This window comes from Phyllostomus discolor, chromosome 4, assembly GCF_004126475.2.
Source record: "Phyllostomus discolor isolate MPI-MPIP mPhyDis1 chromosome 4, mPhyDis1.pri.v3, whole genome shotgun sequence".
Taxonomy (NCBI): domain Eukaryota; kingdom Metazoa; phylum Chordata; class Mammalia; order Chiroptera; family Phyllostomidae; genus Phyllostomus; species Phyllostomus discolor.
This window is the reverse complement of record NC_040906.2, coordinates 30,123,525-30,142,443: the sequence shown is the minus strand read 5'-3', so window position 1 is coordinate 30,142,443 and position 18,919 is coordinate 30,123,525. Positions and strand designations below refer to the sequence as shown.

Here is an 18,919-nt window from a genome sequence, read left to right as displayed (position 1 = left end):
CCTCCATGTTAATAACCTGATCATTCCATTTTCCCCTTCAACTGCTGGCCGCAGCACCACGAAGAGACAAAAACCCAGGCCCATCTGCAGCAGCTGTAGGCACTGAACTGTGAAGCCGCTGGGGATTTATAAACTAATCTGTAACACAACACTGCCTTGTTTTTACAAGTGAGAGGCCACATTTGCGCAGACCTGATCTTTTCTTACAATAAACTGGGAGCTGGGGAGAGTTAGAGGGTTAGGAAGAATGAAAACAAGATATCTAATCATTTGCTTGGAAATGCTTTTCCACATATTTTCATAGATTTTTTTAACTTGGTGGAGAGACAGGTAATGGTTGATTTTCAAGGTGCAACATGTATGAAAACTGAAGACAATTTTTTTATCTCTATCAGAAAATAAATTGCGTTTTTAAAACTCTCCTAGTCCCAAAGTGTTTCCTCAAGGGTTTCTTTGTAGAAAGAAAAGGATTCTTGAAATGGTAAATAAACCATCTGTGGAAAAAATAAGCTCCTATTTCTCTGTCTTTTCACAGATCTGAATAAGTCTCCCAGTGAACTCTCATTTTTTTCAAACAGGTATGTTTAACATCCCCCAGGGGAAGCTAGGGCATGCAGACCAATCATTTAACAGAAAATAAAAACAAAACCTACATCTGTTAAAAGATGAAGTTCTGAGATACCCAGACCTTCAGGAGGACAGCACCTGCTGTTCCGCTTAAGGAGTGAATTGCATTGTGGGAAGCCACAGCTTGAAAGGAGACAGGTGACAGCTGAGTGGCATCTTCACTTATAATACTCAAAACGTCTCACACGATGTTCATTGCCGCATTTGATTTATATGTGCTGTTATAATCTGCACTCATTACAATCACTTAGAACAAACTACAGGCCTCGTTATGGACGGTGTGCTGTCTGCCATCAGTCTTTAAGAAGTGTAGTGCTCAATTTGCCCACTGACATGCAAGGTCCTGACCTTGAAGCTATTAGGGAGCGGATTAGACACAAGTGTGATCATGTGTGCAGACATAAGCAAACCAAATTAATTTCTGGCACAGGGAGGTAGCCAACAAGACCCTGTTCTTAGGGCACCAGAGAACTTCCTCAAATCCCTGATGGAGCTGAGCTAATAGCGTGTTTAAGGGAACCCGGTTTTGAAGATGAAGCACATTCATGGTATTTAGAGGGTTATTAATCTAGTTTCCCCACAAAGTGTTTGCTTGGCTGATCAGATTAAGGGATGGAGCCTTCACCAGCGCACCCCCACCACAGCAGGCCCCAAGAAATCTGTGATACTTCACAGCCTTGGACATATTGCACCATGTGTACCCAGCTGCTTCAATAATTAGCTTATGAATGTATCAGCTGGTTCTGTGATTTTTATAAATAATAACTAACCTACAGAGCAGAAAGATTGTCAAGAGCCTTACACCAGCACAAAACTGCAAGGTGCTCTAACTCTAACTTGCTCTTCTACTAAATGCCCATATTCCCTACCATCAGAGCTCCTGTAATGCCATTTATAAATATTTATTTTACATTTGAAAAGGCAATGTATTTTTGTCAGTTTTCTCTATGGCAGCCATGATCTGCCTTCTCCTCAGTCCAACTCACTGCTCACTCTCCCTATTTTATGCTTACCTTCTGGAAGTCTGTTCTTCCACCTCACTTCCCATCTCACCCTCCATCTTTTTATTCACACGATCCTCCTACCAGTCCATTTACGACGCTTATCTCTGTTTTCTCTATTGGGTCTCTTATTTGCTTGTTTGGTGGCTAATGAATGTGTGAGAAAGTGCCATACTCCTTCATGAACACACACGTAGGCAACTGTGAGTGAACCCATCACAGAAGAGATAAAAGAGTCCCCGCACTGGGATTTTTTTTTTCATTTATATAATTTTTGCATGCCATCCAAGAAAGTTTTGCAGTATCAGGCAAAAAAAAAAAGTGTAAATGTCAAATAAAACAGTGACAGATGACAGTATTCTCTATTGAATAGCACTGTTTCTGTCGTGCATGTTCAATGGGAACTCATGAATTATTAATAAACAAATCTCCTTTTTCTGTTAAAAATCTCAAGTAGGTTTTTTGTTGTTGTTCCCTATGTGTTATGTGGAGCATTCCAGGAGAATTATTGTCACTTCAGAAATGCTGATACAGAAGTTCCTCTGACTGCCAGTCCGGGCCAGCTCTGTGAGCAGGCACCATGAGCTGAGGGTACGCACCTAGAAATGATTTCTCTTTTAATCTGTTTTAGCACGTTTTGACCAAAAGCTGGCTAAATATTCATGTAGTCAGTTTTTTTAGTACAGTAAAACTAAGGCTGGATGAATTACAAGTGTCTGAGCACACCTCGTGTTCCTCGTGTTACTCCATTGGCTGAAATGTCTCCTACGCAACCTTCTACCCTCCAGGAGAATCTGTACTTTGAGAGCATCCAGCCTGGATCCCTGAGACCACACTGCTAAGCTCCAGCTCTGGCACTAAATAACTGGGTGACTTTTGGGCAAGTGGTTACCCACTTGGAGCGTCTGAGAACTGAACTGTAAAAGATAGTCTCCATAGTCCATGATCGGTTACCTTGTCATTTTTCAGAAATAGATAATGATTAACTATTAAAGTACAAATAAGAAGTCACCTTGACCAAGTGATCAAGGTCAACATCATCAGTGATGACACAGCAACACCATGAACCCTATGACATGACACACTTCGAAAGACTTCAATTGAATCATGACAACCCAAACTGAGAGAGGTTCAACAGAATAAATCAGTACTCTGGAAAAAAGGCAAGGGCATTAACAAAAGAGGAAAGACTGAGGAATGGTCACAGACTACAGAAAACTAAGGAGAACTAACAGCAAACTGCAATGTGGTTCCTGGGTGGGGACCCAGCACAGAAAATGGACACTAGTGGGAAAGCTACTAAAATCAGAATAAAAGTTTTAGTTTATAGTATTAAAATAATGTTAATTTCTTGGTTTTGATTATTCCACTACAGCAATTTTTTGCTGTAAGGTTTACACATAGCCTAAGTGTAATGGTGCTAAGAAATTTACTATTAAAACCCTTTTACTTTCAAAATGTAAACCCAGGAAAGGAATATACATTTAAATGCTGCATCCTTGCAATCAGTGGTTAGAGTTCCCAAGCACTCAGTGCATAAGCAAATGACATCTATTGACATCTCTTTTTAGCCATCTTGTCAGCCTCTCAAACAAATATATTTCCCTTGATAGAAAAAACAAGCCTACCTATCCTTTTCAACTGTGCAGGTGAGGCAACATGTACACCAGTCAAAATACAGTTTATTTACAAATCCACATGTTCCTGAAAAGTTGTGTGTCAATCTAAATTTACAAAGCAAATCATGTTGTAAATGTATTAGGAATGCTTACTACTTGAAGAACTGTGTCATTACTTCTTTTTGGAAGATGAATAATAACCCTGTAGTTTATCTTTTAGCAAAGAGGTAGTCATTAATGATTTATTTAAATGAGATATCTCTAGTTCACAACTCAAAAGCATTAACAGAGGAAACAATAAGAACCATAATTTGCTGCTGTTTCTCTTGTACGGTCTCATCTCCCATCAGTTCTCCTATTGATCTTGTGCTCCTGGTACAGTGAATTATTTTCAGTCCCTGAATACACTTGGTACATTCCTACCTCCATGCATGGACCAGGGGATATATACCTCACATGTGATTTCTCTTTTAGACTGCTTGTGTTTTAACCAAAGGATGGCTGAATATTTAGAGTCAGTTTAGATTTCCTAGTATGATAAAACTGAGGCTAGGTGAATGACAACATCTGAGCACAGCTAGTATTCCTCATGTTACTCTGCTCTCTGAAATGTCTCATACTTAACCCTCTGTTCCCCATGAGAAGCTGTACCTCAAGGCTCAGCCAACATGGTCTCACCCCAATGTATAAAAACTGGCTGCTCTCTCCTGCATGACTCCAAAGCATTTTGCTTTTATTCTTACACAATTTGGTTATTATTATTGTTATGAGTGGGTATGTCTGTGTTCCCATCAGAACAGTCAGTTTCCTAATGGGGGTGGAGGGAAAGGGGTGGTTTCTTATTCATGTTACCACTTTCAGAGAAGAGTGAGGTTCCTTGCACATAGAAATTGCTCAATAAATGCTCATTAGATTGAACTGAAATTATTAGCATGCACAGAAATTAGCATAGAGGAATATTTTACAGTCTCAGATTCAAAGAGTTATAGTTGGAAGGGAGGACTATTTTTCAGAAGCAACCCTGTTGATGCTCTGAGATTTGTTTTCCCACCTGTAATACATGAATGTAATAAAGAAAAAGGGGTGATCCAACTTACCCCATTACATAAGTGCAATCAGTGACAAAATTCTCTCAGAACATTAATTCAGTTTATAATCTTCTATTGAACATCCATCTACTATGTACCATGGTATGGTACATGTATCATTTAATTTCATTATTTTTTATGTAAAAGGTTAATTGAAATCACCAGCAAGGAAGTAATTAGGACAATGAAGCTCAGAAAAAAGTATCACCATAGAAAATATGACATATAAGGTGATCCTCGAAAGATAAAGAAAGATTTCACCAGGTGGGGAGAGGAAGTGATCTGTAAAGATAACACTATCAGCAATGCAGAGACTTACACAGTGATCACATGATCACATCTGGGGATTAGGAGCAACTTTGTGGGGCTAAATGACTATCTAGAAATGGAGGTTGGGATCAGATTATAAAGAATACCACGTAGAAAATAAATTCATCTTAATACTATGGGCCCTGGAAGTTACAGAAGACTTTTAATTATGATGAAATTCACTTTTCTTTTTCTCCTTCTTGCCTCCCTCCCTCCCTTCCTTCGTCCCCTCACCCCTCCCTCCATAACAAGAAATCATTAGAGAAAACACTGTGATAAAGTGTTTTCATGGACTCACGACGACCTGGTAGCAATAAAGTGCCTATTTTATCAGCTCCATCCTCTTAAAGTTTTCATTTGAAAAAATAATGACAAATACACTATATCAATCATTTTCTAATCTGTTCTCATCTTTTGGTCATTGTTTCTCTGTGTGTATGTTGTTATTGTCCAAATAAAGCATTTTAAAGCTTTTCTGGATTAAAATGAATGAGGAAAGGCAATATCAATTTCACTAATATAAAAATTTTAAAGTTTAAAAATGTCAGGTAACCAATAAGTGAGTGACTACATATTCTCCACACTATACACCAAAATGCTGAAATTTTTCAAATGACCAGTAAGGTCTTCTTTTTTTTTTTTAAGATTTTTATTTATTTATTTTCAGAGAGAAGGGAAGGCAGGAAGCAAGAGAGGGAGAGAAACATCAGTGTGTGAGAGAAACACCCATCAGTTGCCTCTCACACACCCCCAACTGTGGACCTGGCCCACAACCCAGGCATATGCCCTGACCAGGAATCAAACTGGCGACCTTTCAGTTTATAGACCAGTGCTCAATCCCCTGAGCAACACCAGTCAGGGTTGGTAAGGCACTTTAATACAGGCTACTGTTTGAGTTTGACGTCCATTAGATATAAGCTTGAATCCTAGCTCTAAAACTTCAGGTGAAGTGATTGGGGAGGGGAACCAAGCAGGAAGAGTTAGGTTCCTGTCCGTGGTACTGAAATGTCACTGTATACTAAGTTACCGGTACTCGTTTTCCTATCCCCAGGACACTAGTAAATGATTTCAGCTTCTTCATGATTTTTCCTTAAAAAATATTAAGTCTTTAAAAAAATTAAGTTCTATATTGGTGACAAATATCCCAATTTTTCTAGTATTTCATAACAAATACAAACCAGGATTTGCTCAGCAACAAACACAGGCTCAACCTCCAACAAAAAAGACAAGGACTGTCCCTGTTGAGTAAGGTTGCACTGGCCTCAGAGGCAGGGCCTCGTCACAGTCATCACCGTTCCCCCGATGTGTCCAACGCAGAGCTGATCGTGAACCCAACCTGCAGATAGTAAACAACAGCCCCCACCATGTTTGCCCCTCTAGGAACTCCAATGAATGAAGATGTCGGCAAATGAACAATTTTTCAGGGGAATGACTCAAGCCTCCCTGCAACAGAAATCTAAAAGGACATTTACTCACCCACATTTTCAATACAGAAAATGTCAGCATATGTAACCAAAAGGAAATGTTTTCTGAGTGTCTCAAAAGAAATTTCACATTATTAACCACAGACAGTTCGCTTTCTAAATGGAAGCACATGAAGTCCCCAAACAAACTTTTGTAACTATGAAAGGATTTCTCTTCAGCTGGTTGAGACTCTTCTGAAGTGTGAAATGAGCCAGATAATATTCAGCTCTTGTTTCTTAGTCACTGAATTCTCTTTTCATGAATCCAATAAGTGTCTATTAAAATAAATAAACTCCCTAATGATCCAAGATAACCTAATCAAGAAAACTGAAATGGGTAAAAGGCTAACTGCAAGGGAGACTTGTCAAGGGCTTCACTGAATCCCTGACGAGGAGGTCATCTAAACCTGAAAAGCAGACTTGTGCTGAGCATTTGGTTATAGTTCAAGGTTAATTATCTTACACCTTGAATGTGTTCGGTTAAAATGATCTGCTTCTTTTTTTTATTTTTCGAAATGGTACACTAAGTTCCAAACTGCATGTTCATGGGGACCAATTTTCAGCTGTCTCTGGGTATGTCCCTCCATTTCTATGGATGTGGTTGTAAAGATTCCATCTGTAATTGACAGTAATGAAAATTTTATTTCAGATCAACTCCTTAACCTCTGTTACAGGAGGCTTAAAAGTCAAGAGGCAATTTCGTAAAATCTTGTAGCCCTCCTGACCATACATATATTGGATATACATAGCTACCTAGCAGCATGGAAATTTGGAATAACTTTTATAAATATGTACATACAGACATACATGCACTCGTGGGAACACGAATCTGAAAAAGCTGCCCATATCTGTCAAGAAGATAAATGAATGTGGAATCTTATACTTGTCTACTTAAGTACTGGAAAGATATTAGTAACAAAATGTACTAGACTAAAAAGTGAAGCAGAAAAATAACAAAAATATTTCCAATCCTTGATTTTGGGTCCAAATTTTAGCATATTTATGACACAATACTACATATTGTGCAAACTGCCTCAAAAACTTGTCAATGTGGGGGTGGGGCATAAATACAGAAAATTATGATACCCTTTGAAAAATCAGGGCTGGTTCTAGAGTGAGGCAAGCAAGTGACTAGTGTGCAAAATTTAAGAAGTGTGGCTCTAAGAGTGCATGCCTCCTTATATTTTACATCCTAGGGTCTCGTTTGCCTCATCCTAGTGTTGGCCCTGTAAAAAGAAGATGACAAACAGTCCCTACAGCACAGTGGTAGAAATTATTCATAGGCACTAACATTCTCCAAGTATAAGAACCCTGCTTTAACTTGACGTCCTCTTTGAAAGAGGTCTGGGAGTGTTCGGAGAGGTGGCTTTAATATGGTAGCTCGATTTGCTTCAAAGTTGCATGGAGATTTCCAAAGGTGCTATGTCATGAACAGGCAAAATAATGCATGTTCCTGCAGTAGATAAAGATGTGCTTAATCCCTGGCTGGCGTAGCTCAGTGGATTGAGCGCGGGCTGGGAACCAAAGTGTCCCAGGTTTGATTCCCAGCCAGGGTACATTCCTGGGTTGCAGGCCATAACCCCCAGCAACCGCACTTTGATCCCTCTCTCTCTCTCTCCCTCTCTCTCTCCCCCCTTCCCTCTCTAAAAATAAATAAATAAAATTAAAAAAAAAAAGATGTGCTTAAAACCAGTACATAAACTTTAGCCATAGGTAAATGCATCTGACATTTTAAGATTTGTCCATGAACCCTGATTAATCTCTGTTGATACTTAATTAAGGGTTCCCATAAAAGTTAGTTTTAGGGCATGAAATCTTAAATAACTGGGGCCACAGTAAAAAGAATCCGATTGTTCACTACAAGGCTGATATAAAAACTGAGATTTGGAAGGAATTTCTGCTGCTAAAATCTCACTAGAATCGAACCCTTTAGGATGATGCTAAGAGAAAAAGGGAGAGAATGAAGGGCTCGATTTGACAGTGAAACATCGTACTGTTGACTGCCTACTTTTGGCATTTGGGAATGTTGAGAAACCTAACTTCATCACTACATGGCATTATAATTTTTTAAATGGTAATTATAATGTACATATATTAAGCTTTTATTTGAATTTGGTGGAGGGCCCTGAAATTGTCATATGCATGCCCCAGTTGACAAGAGTAGAAAATCTTCCTTGATAGATTGTCAAAATTATTGTGTTCCAAAGAAACCTGCCCAGCAACAAGGGGCAGCTGCTCGGGCAAAGCTGTATGTCTTTTTTAGTCTGCCTTCCACACTGAATCCAGGATGGTAAAAATCATTAGGAGTTAAGACCGAGACCACCAACTCAGTGTACATGGGACATCATATGGCCAGTACTTCCTGTGATTTTTTTATACCACAGAGATGCAGCAAAGCTCTATTTCCAATAGCCCTCGAGCTACCCTGGCCCCAGTAAAGCCATCTAAAAGATAAGAAACTAAATAATGTGACAAAGACAATGTTTTGTACTTTATAAGTTTATTTTCCTGTGTAAAATGTTGACCTTAAAAAATAGAATTGTAGTTTTAATTTGTCTTATAATTATGTGTCACACAGTATGATCTTTGGATACAAACACCCATGTGCATGCACATGTTTATTAGAAGGAACAACTCTAAAATGTTGATAGTAACTATCTCTGGGATGTGGAATTATGGGTGAATCATGCTTTGGCATTTATATATTTCTGCATTTTCTAAAGATAGGATGTTGTTACTTAATCATATAATAGGGGATATTTCTTTCTTAAAAAATATGTACAACTAAATTGTGCCTAGGACATTTTTACAAAGAAATGTAAAAGCAAAGATTAATATGGTAACGCATGACTGAATGAGAAGAGGTATGTTAGCATATATACTGAATGTGATATAAACTCTAATAGCAAAGAGCAATAAAAGAAAACACACCCAATAATCCATCCATTATTTTTCTTTATGTAAAGTTGTCTGTTTTTCCTTTATTTTTGCTTTATTTCAAAAGGACATGCCAAAGAGAACTGTATATTTTAATAAATCATTTAGCCTGTTGAGCAAAGTAGACCATTATAAGGATAAATTATAATTAAGAAGTGTATCCATTGCCCTGGCTGGTGTGGCTTAGTTGGTTGTGCATTGTCCTACAAAGTAGAAGGTCATGGGTTTGATTCCCAGTCAAGGCACATGCCTAGGCTGAGGGCTCGGTCCCGGTCAGGGCGCATACAAGAGGCAAGCAATCAATATTTCTTTCTCACTTCAATGTTTTTTCCCCTCTCTCTAAAATCAATAAGCTTATCTTCAGATGAGGATTAAAAAAAAAGTAGTATGACCATAAAATCTGAGCCTGTAAATTACATCTAAAGCATAAACAGCTTTCTACTTAAGAATATAATTTAAGTAAGTAGGTGAGAACAGGCAATTATTTTTTTGGTAGAAACATAGTGATAAGAAATAAAGATCAGTACACAGAACCTACTTGATACTAATGTACATGAAACACAACATACTGAAACCCAAACTCCATGGAGAATACAGCTTCTATGGGGGAAATGATTTTAGATTCCATATTGGAGGCCAGAAAGTCATCTCCCCCAGCTGCAGTGGGAACACAATGGTGCCTTCCTCTGTTGCTTCTGTAAGTAACAAGAATAAGGACCTTTCTACCCCTGATCCTAGTGGTAGCTCCTGTAGCTTGTGGGCCTGGAAAGGTGTGTGTGGCAGGGAAAGGGACTCCAGGATTGGCAGAGGTCCTTAAATATTGGTGGAAATGAGGGCATCCTTGCATCATCTCTTCTGAGATCCCTATGGGGCCCTATTTACTCCCAGATCACTCCCTTTGTTTTGTCCCAGCAGGCCCTGGGGTTGCCTTTTGATTACCCCATCTGCGTGAGGTTCATGACCAGCTTGATATTTCCTTTTTTCAGTGTCTCTGCTTTTCTTTACCTTCTAAACACAGAAAGGAAGCTGCCACCCAGTACCATTGTGAAATTTTTGTTTATTGTTTTAATAGGCACAAAGGAAAATAGAGATTAAAATAAAATGAGCCCTTTCCCACTTATCTACCCAAATCTAGCAAGAAAAGATAGTCACACACGTGGAATCGAGACTTTGGGTATACAAATAATAAAGAAAGACTTCCAAAAGAAAACCAACTTTAGGTCATCCTCAGCATTCTATGAATAGAACTACTGTAGGCTACAACACAAGAGAAATGGGCAGGATATGAGATAAACAGTGAGTTAGTGTTTGGGGGAAGGAGCAGCTGATGCCAAGGGTAAGAAATGGCGCTGAAGATGCTGTCACAAAGCACGGGGCCAGCCCCGGAGGACTGCAACGGGAGAGCCCACTGGTCACTGTGTTTGCTCTCTCTGGATTTCCACTTCCCAGATCACAGGTGAAAAGCTGCAATTGGGGGAGAGCAACCCTACAGAACGTAAGAGGGATGGGAAGGTTACAAGAAGCTATCGAGGGACAAGGAGTTCCAAGGGACAAGGAGGCCACTCAGACTGCACTCTGGAGTGGTCATTTCCTGGTGGTCCTTTGTATTTAAGGGTCATAAAGAACTTAAGCAGAAATGTTCTATGTGCCTCTACATTATGGCTCCTACTAAGAACCCTCACTCCCATTTCATGGAGAACAATCATTGACCATAGTACCTCCTATCACATGAAAACCAACAATCTGAATATTCTGTAGAAAGAAAAGGGAGATAATCCTACAATTCACACTCACACATACACACAAACGTAAAATCAATCCTAAATTGAAAATGAAGAAAAGTAAAAGGTGAAAGGTACCCATACTTTTCCCTCTTATTTATATCTTCTGCCATTCCTGCTCTGACTTTTCTCCTGTGAAGAAAGGGGCAGGAGTCAGACAGGAAGAGCTAACGGGTTTGGAGGACAGACTGGACAAAGGAGCTGGAGCTGACCTGGAGGAAGAGGCCGTCTACAGCCCTACAAATGCATCCTGACGTAACCTACCCTCCAAGGAAACACACACTTTCCAGTAATGTATTTCCACCAACAAGACAATAGGCAGAACTGCGTTAGTCTTTCACTCTTTCAACTCCTTTTCTGAACCCCTCCTCCCATTGTGTCACTAAACACTTACAGCCCTCAAGGCCTGTCTTGGCCCACTACCCATAATCTCTCCAAAATTGTCCTTTCTTTTTCCTACTTTCCATTCAAAGCCTGTCCCTCACACAGTATTAAGTATTACTATTAACAGCTGATGACAGCAATTGACACCAAGGCGTGAATGAGGTTTAATGGAGGGTTTATTTCTATTTTAAAAGTTATTTAAAATGGAAGGGGAGGGATCATGATGTATATTTGAACTGGGCCTTCAAGGTTCCAAGCCTAGTCCATTTCACAAGAGTTTCTAATTAAAGCTTCTCCTGATTTCACCTCCAAGGAAGAATGGAGAGCCCTTACTATTCATCTGCCTGTTCAGTCACTCTAAGAACTTCTGACACCTCCAAAGAAACCTGATAAAGGGAGGGAAGAGAATGGAAGTGAGGAGGGGAAACCCTTTGTTCTCTTAGTCCTACAATCCAAAGAAGAGGCTGTGGCCACTTCCCATTGCAGCCTGGAGAGATTAAGTACTTCGGCCAGGGTCCCACTGTTAGCCATGTATATCTGTACCTTATGGATATCCACCAAATACACGTGCAAAATACCAAATCATGCAACTGGCTTCACTAAGTTTGATTTTTATGAATCTAAAGCTGGTACTTAGAAAATGGAATGAATGTCTTATGTTAAATTACCACTTAAAAAAATCTCAGCACCTGGATTGCCAATCTAGTCAGCTATTTACAATAATGTTCCCCATTCATAAATGAGAATGAGACCATTGTCCCAAAGGAAAAAAGAAAAACTTCAAAGCACCACATCCCTACTTAAGCTCAACCTCATCCTTTAGCACATTAGTTTCCAGAACTACATTTTCCTCCAGATACTACAAAATCAGGGCTACTGAGTTTTTTAGGAGGCATCAAAAATTTGGAGAGCTAAATTTGGGCCAACTGGCAAACACAGCTTTCAATGAGCCACCCAAATTATTTTTGGAGGCTACAGGCATCACTATTTCCAGAAGCCATGGTGCCCAGTCAATAGGAAGATTACAGGCATTTTGAATCAAGTTCTCAGACTGTGGTCTTCAGTTTGTCGTGAAAGCTTCTTATATTTAAAAAAATGGACTGAGTAAAACTTTGATATTTATGTCAAGTCACAACTAAGGGGCAGGTTTGCAAAATCAATTGTGTAGCTTTTATACTCACTGCACATTTACCACATATGTCCTTTATTACACAGTGGAAAACCATTAAATGCACAGTAGTTTTGCCAAGTGGCATTATGCATTTAACAGCTTTATTCGTTTAACAGCTCCAACTCTCATTATATTTTGCCATGTGGTACATGGGATTTTATGCATTTAACAGTTTAGGAAGGCTCCATGGTATTTTCTTTTCATGTATTTCATACTATGATTGGACATCAAACCTTAGCAAACTGCATTTCAATGATTTCATTAATGAGAGATAATAAGAATAATCTGGGAAGATTATGACATTAAAATTGAAAAGGAAAACAAATATTTCCATCCTCTTCAAAGTTCCTTGATATTCTACTCCTTTCCCTTTATCAACATCTGAAAAATAACTTAAGCCAGGTTACTGCCAAGCTATAGGTAAAAAAGGCTAATCCCCAAACCATATAATTAGTCTAAATATAACATTTAACTATATATCACTTTTAAAACTTGATTTTTATTGAAAACTTTCTTGCTTAATAGAAACACAGTACTCAGAAATGTTCTTTCTTTATAGCATATGACAGAAGATCTGCTGGGGGAAGATGGGCCATTTTGCCACTGACATATGCAGGGATGAAAACATTTGCCATGAAGGGTCACAGAGGAAATCAAGCTCAGAATCAAAGGACTCTTGACATTATGCTTCAACAAACTTTTTTTCCTGCGGCATGCATTAGGTAATTATTCATCTTAGGGATAAATAAGTAGGCATCTCAACCTAATCCATCCTATGCTATAGGGTGGTAGTTGTCCCTTTAAAGGAACTGAAACAGATAGTAGATCCCATCAACTGTTGCTGCTTTCATAAATTAAAAAAAAAAAAAGAAAGAAAGAAACCTAAGCATCTGTCTACCCTTTTCCCTGGAGCATTCCATACCCACAATCCCAGCACTCTGAAACACTGTGCTGGATAAGCTTCTACGTTTTTCTGTTAAAGATTTTAGCACTCACCCTGGACTCCCCTATGTGTGTTTTCTCCTGGAAAAACAACTGTATTCTATACATAAAAGAAACACCTGACATCACAAGATGTCTCTGGGGCCGAGGAAAGCAGTTATTATAACAAAGTCAGCCATTCCCCTGGTGGGCATAAGAGAGGCGATGAGACCTAGCTAAAGTGTGATCTCAAAAAATACTCTTTTGTACATACCAAGTTTTGCTCCAATGCAAAAAAATCAAAACCAAAAAAAACCCCCAAAGAAACCCAAAAGAAAGAAAGAAAGAAAGAAAGAAAGAAAGAAAGAAAGAAAGAAAGAAAGACAGACACAGTAGTATTTAAACTCAGAAATTATTCAAGGCTGATTCTTTTTAAAAAATTCTTTAAGAGACAAAATATCTGGGTTTTGACTTAGTCTCTATTTTTTAAACTCCAGTGGGAATAAAAGCAAACTGTAGAGCCAAACTCGGAACATGACAGGTTCCCTAGGGATTGTTATTGTTATTATTATTATAGGAACAGATGTATTTTTATTGGTGGGAGGGGGAGAATAGCCTAATTCCAGCTCTCACTTTTGCTCTTTTAAAAACCACTCACCTGACTTTTATTTGCAGCCACTTTGGCAAACAGGGCTTGAGACACCTTGGCCCTTTTCATCTCCTGTTGGATCTCGTCATAAATGGCAGCTGTGATGTTGACGTTGGCGCCGTCCACCTTAATGGGGAGGTCTGTTGTCGGTGTCGAGGTTTTGGCCTACCAAGAGACCATGAAAATAATCATTTAAAAAGTGCCGCATTCAGCCCAGCCATCTGTGCAGAAATTATCAAAGGATTTCAGTCAGCTGATGCCAAACTGCATTAGCTACAGAGGGACACTTCCTGTCCATTATTCTAATCAGGTTAATTGTGATTGGAAATAATTGCAGTGCATTCCTATAGGACATGAGGAGTCCTGTAAACCCTGCTCCATCCCTCACAGAATCCTAGAGAGTTCACAGGTAGGATGGCCATTCTGTAACGAAAAGCCATCACCTCGCTGCAGGACAAGCAGGCAGAACACGTGAACACACACACACACAGTTACCTTTTTCTTTCTGAAAATAGCACACCTTGGAGGAAGAGCCAATTCTTCCAGAAAAAAAATGAGTGAATGGGTAGAGGTCTCTAAATAATAAATTATTACTCAATTTAATGCACTCCCCTGAGTCTCTCTCCTCCTTTATTAAAGCTTTACGTGTGTCATTCGAGTATGTATAGTTTCCCATCATTATCATCATTATGCTACCCAGACAGTCACCTAATTTCACCTAGGAAATCAGTGGAAATGAAACAAAATTTCATTTCATAAAACTAGGCTTCAGAATGCCTTTGATGTGGCATTTTCATTTTCTTAAACTCATATTGTGGTTTTATGTATTCTGCCGTGCTTGTTTTAATTGAATGATTTCCCATCAGCTTCAGAGACAAATGAAGGACAAGACAGAAGGTGTCTGTGTTTCTTGGGGTTGGATAACCCACAGCATTTGGAGCTACTTGATCCAGAAGTCGGTCAGAGTACTTGCTCTGGTGTGTAAGGAGCAGGGGCTGGGGACCTTCTCAAGAACATGGCAGCAGGAGTCTCCCCCAATCCTTGGGTTCCCAGCTGATTTGGTCTAAAGTGGATTTTTTATGTCCTCACTCACCCTTAATTCCAAACCAAGAGAGTAGCCCCCAAATCACCACTGTTCCTCTGTGGGTACCCTGAGCTGCCCCCCTACAGACTGAGCACAGGCAGGTTTGGGGGGAGACGGGGCACAGAGTCGGGGCGCTATGGGACCATTCTCGATGCTGTGCTGAAGCCAGAGTTAATGTCCTCGGTTTCCATGAAGGCTTTGATTCCTAAGAGCACTCAGTGGTTTTTGTCATTCTCCTTTGACCTCCCTGTCCCACACTATTTTCTAATTACTACAAGAAAATAAAAATAATTGAGGCCATACTTTCTATGTGTCAGGCACTCCAGAAAATATTTTACTTCAGGGCCTCTGTGCTGATCAGCCTCCTAAATCTCCAGTTTTACAGGTGCTATTTCTATGGGTATCTGCTTGCCCTCTACTTTGGAGTCTTCTCCCCGTAATAATCAAATGGTTTTGTTTTGTTTTGTTTTGTTTTCAAGAAACTTCCTTTTCTCCTCAATATTTCTAGCTTAACCACAGTACTTTTCCTGGTGAGTGTATGCTTTAGCATGCCTTTAGCATTATTTCTGCCTTTCTCAACTGAGGTTTCTTACTAGTCTCACTATCTTATCTGACTGGTCAAGTCTTCTCCAGAACCTAGGAGCTAAAATGAGAGCCCAAAAAGCACTAAAATATACTGTTATGAGCCCAGGTCTTGGAATTAGAATAACCAGAGTTCAAATCTTAGCTCTACCACTCAGCCATCTGACCTTATACAAGGTATTTAATCCATCTAAGCCTTAGTTTGCTCATCTGTAAAATGGGAATAACAGTGAAAAATGTTATCCCCATTTGATGGGGATAACATTTGTGAATTGTTGAAGATCCAATTCATGCAAAAGGCTCACAATTCCTGACACACAGAAAGTGCTCAATAAATGATCATTCTTATCCTCATATTGTTGTTTTGTTATTACTAAGGGCATCAAAGAACACCGGCCAATTGAAGGGTTATGAGAAGAGACTCTGGAGATTTAATTTTATATTTGAATTTTTTTCAATTTGTTTTAAACTAATAATAAAATACCGATGGGGTATGGAAAGTAATCTCCAGGCACGTATGGAAGGCTGTCTCTGTGCCCTAGGCTGCTGGCTCCAACTAATCAGCCGAATCCGGGGTATTGCTCTAACATTTGTTCTCACGTGAAAGCTTTACTCAACATGGATCTTTACTATTGAGGAATGTCTATAAAGAACTTTGAGTAAGTAATCATTAAATATTTCAAAAGACTTTAAAAACTTCCCCTTACCCAACGTTTAACCAACAGAAAAATAAGGGTGTTCCAGAGAACGTAAAAAGCCAGTGCCATGGCTGTGTTCTCAAAAATATTTTGAGTAAAATATTTTATATTTGTTTTCATAAAGTTCAAAATTATTAAATTAAATAATTAATTTCCCTGTTATACTTGTCTCAAAATGGTGCCTTTACCTAGGAATTTTCTAGATGGGATTTTGTGCTATTGACAAAAGTAAAATACTGACGCTGTGTGGTTTTGTAGGTTGGTCTGTCTCTCAAAGCTATCAGGTCTTTGCAAGATGCCTAAGCTATCTTGCTAGAAAAACATTATGAAGGAGCAAAAAATTAAAGCACACAGATCTGTGTAATTTTCTGACAAGTGGAAGTGACTTTATGGGAAAAGTTGTCTGGTTAAACAGCCATGGCTAGACTCTCCTATAATGTCTTAATGGCCTTCAAAGGTGGCAAAAATATTGGTAAATTTAACAGAAGTAAATATTAGTGCAAATTAACAACTCACCCAACTCAATAGTTTAATATGTATGCCCCAAAAGTGAAAAAGAATCCTATAAAAACGCTCGGTTACAGCCGTCCAAAGTAAGCAGTCAGGAGACTTATTTTTAGTTTAACAGTAATTAAAACTCATAATTCACTGAAGACTAAAGTGTAAGTATCACAGTTTGGCAGCACATGATAGAAAATGATCTTCAATTAAAAGCCTATTGCAGAGTGCAAAATCATAAAAAGTTAAGATGTGTGAAAAAAATGGATGAATTTGAAAAAGCTCAAATATTTCTACCAGAATAAAATTTTGCTTATATGTTTAATCAGTTCCTTTGAACTTACCGGAAAACAAACTCATTTAAAAAAACCCCTATAGTATCTAAGCAAAACATCCTTTGGTTTCAAAATACCCATTTCTCTGATTTGTACAAATGTGTATTTGTGAAACATTTTGAGAATCATCACTCAGGGAGTGTGCAATCTTCCTAGCAACTGTAAAACGCGATGGCAGTCTCATAAAGCTGGCGAGATGTAAAAGTTTAAGGGAAATAGGCAGTGGGCTAGAAGTGGCTGGGCTCATAACTGAACTGAAAATGACTCTTGATTGACTTGGGCCTTTGACCCTCCAGTTAGGATATTTGAAGCACACAGCATTAATAGACTCATGCATTCACAGGAGGAACTGAGAGCAGAATGCATTTAAATTGTGGAGAAAGGAGGGATGGAAAGCTGAGTCATAGCATCCTGGGAAAGATCGCCCTAGGAAACAAAATAATGAAGACTTAGCCTTGCACTAGCATTGTCTAACCGGGGATCACTGAATGACCTAGTCATTCTGACCTAGCTGTGGCATGTGCGTGCTTCCATGACACACAGATTCCGCCCCCATTTTGTCTTTCTTGGAGTACACAAAGCAGAGCTTGGACTACTCATCAGTCCCCTGGCCCAACTACCTTACCCTCATCCAAATAAAGGTGCAATTGCAGGAGAAGCACTGTGCTTGCTATGCAAACTCAGCTTCAACACAAGTCCTCTAACTCCTCGGATAACTGAGCAGCTGTATGTAGACATCGCTAGCCTACTGCAACCCCTCCACCCACTTCTGCTCTCCTGCGATGTGTGGAAGAAGGACACTTTCTGTTCCTAAACGGATAAAAACTGACATGTGATACAGTAAAAGACAACCAATTTTATATGGTTTTATATCCTCTTATCAACATGTTTGGTAGATTAAGAAATCCTTGAATTAGTTCTTTTAGTGTTCAAGGAAAAACACAGTATCAGTGAAGACAAGCTGTTTCCAAGGCAAAGACTGAAAAGTCAATGGAGCAAATATCTCACCTGAGGGGTTCGGGAGGAGCTGGGACTGCTAGAGGCCGACGAGACCATGCTCACATTGGGGTTCATGCTCCGCTCTCTCTCGTCCTGGTATATGCGATCCCGCTCCACTTCCGGAAGATTGAGAAAATTCTGCATGGCCCTCAGGTTTACCAAAAGAGACTGAGAAGCTGTCCGAGGGTCTTCTTCCTTACGGAGAATCTCGGACAACAATCCCTGATTAAATTAAAAATAGGCCGAGTCATATCTGCAGGTGTGTGTTTCTGTCTTCCACCCTTCTCCCCCTTGTTTGCTGTAACCAGCTGGCTGTGAGGTCAAGAACCTAGGTCTAACTCCTGAGGATTCTCCAGCAAGAAGACAGTTTGGTGGGAACATGCTTGCCTTTGGGGGGCTATGCCTTATTTTGGACCATTCTGTTCTGACACTTTATCATCGCTGTAATAATCATTGGTGTACAGAGATGCCAGCTAGCAAGGTAGGCGCTGGGGAAGAATTGTGAAGCTGCAATTACCACCAGGTGCCTCCTACAAGTATTTCAGGAACTGTTAGAACTCTCTCTGCTTGAAATTGGGAACACTTGGCAGTCCTGCTCGGCTTTAAAAATCTGCCAAGTGTGGTAAATTTAGTTCCGACATTTAAACAGCATGGGAGATTTACATCGACTTAAAAAAAAAAAAGTTTGGCTGAATTTCTATGTGACCGGCCACTGTTTTCAATAGAGATGTTTGTTATAGAAATTTAAAAAAAAAAAGACACAAAGCAAATGG

At 39.4% G+C, this 18,919-nt stretch overlaps 1 protein-coding gene across 1 annotated transcript in view; it reads right to left on the bottom strand.

Annotated features, from left to right (window-relative positions):
- Positions 1-18,919, bottom strand: part of SATB2 (SATB homeobox 2) — a 177,819-nt gene that overhangs the window by 38,847 nt on the left and 120,053 nt on the right. Inside the window, exons 8-9 of the mRNA XM_028509335.2 lie at positions 18,156-18,368; positions 13,960-14,115 (exon numbers count right to left, since the gene is read on the bottom strand). Of these exons, the coding sequence (XP_028365136.1) occupies positions 13,960-14,115; positions 18,156-18,368 (369 nt within the window). The remainder of the gene's footprint in view (positions 1-13,959; positions 14,116-18,155; positions 18,369-18,919) is intronic.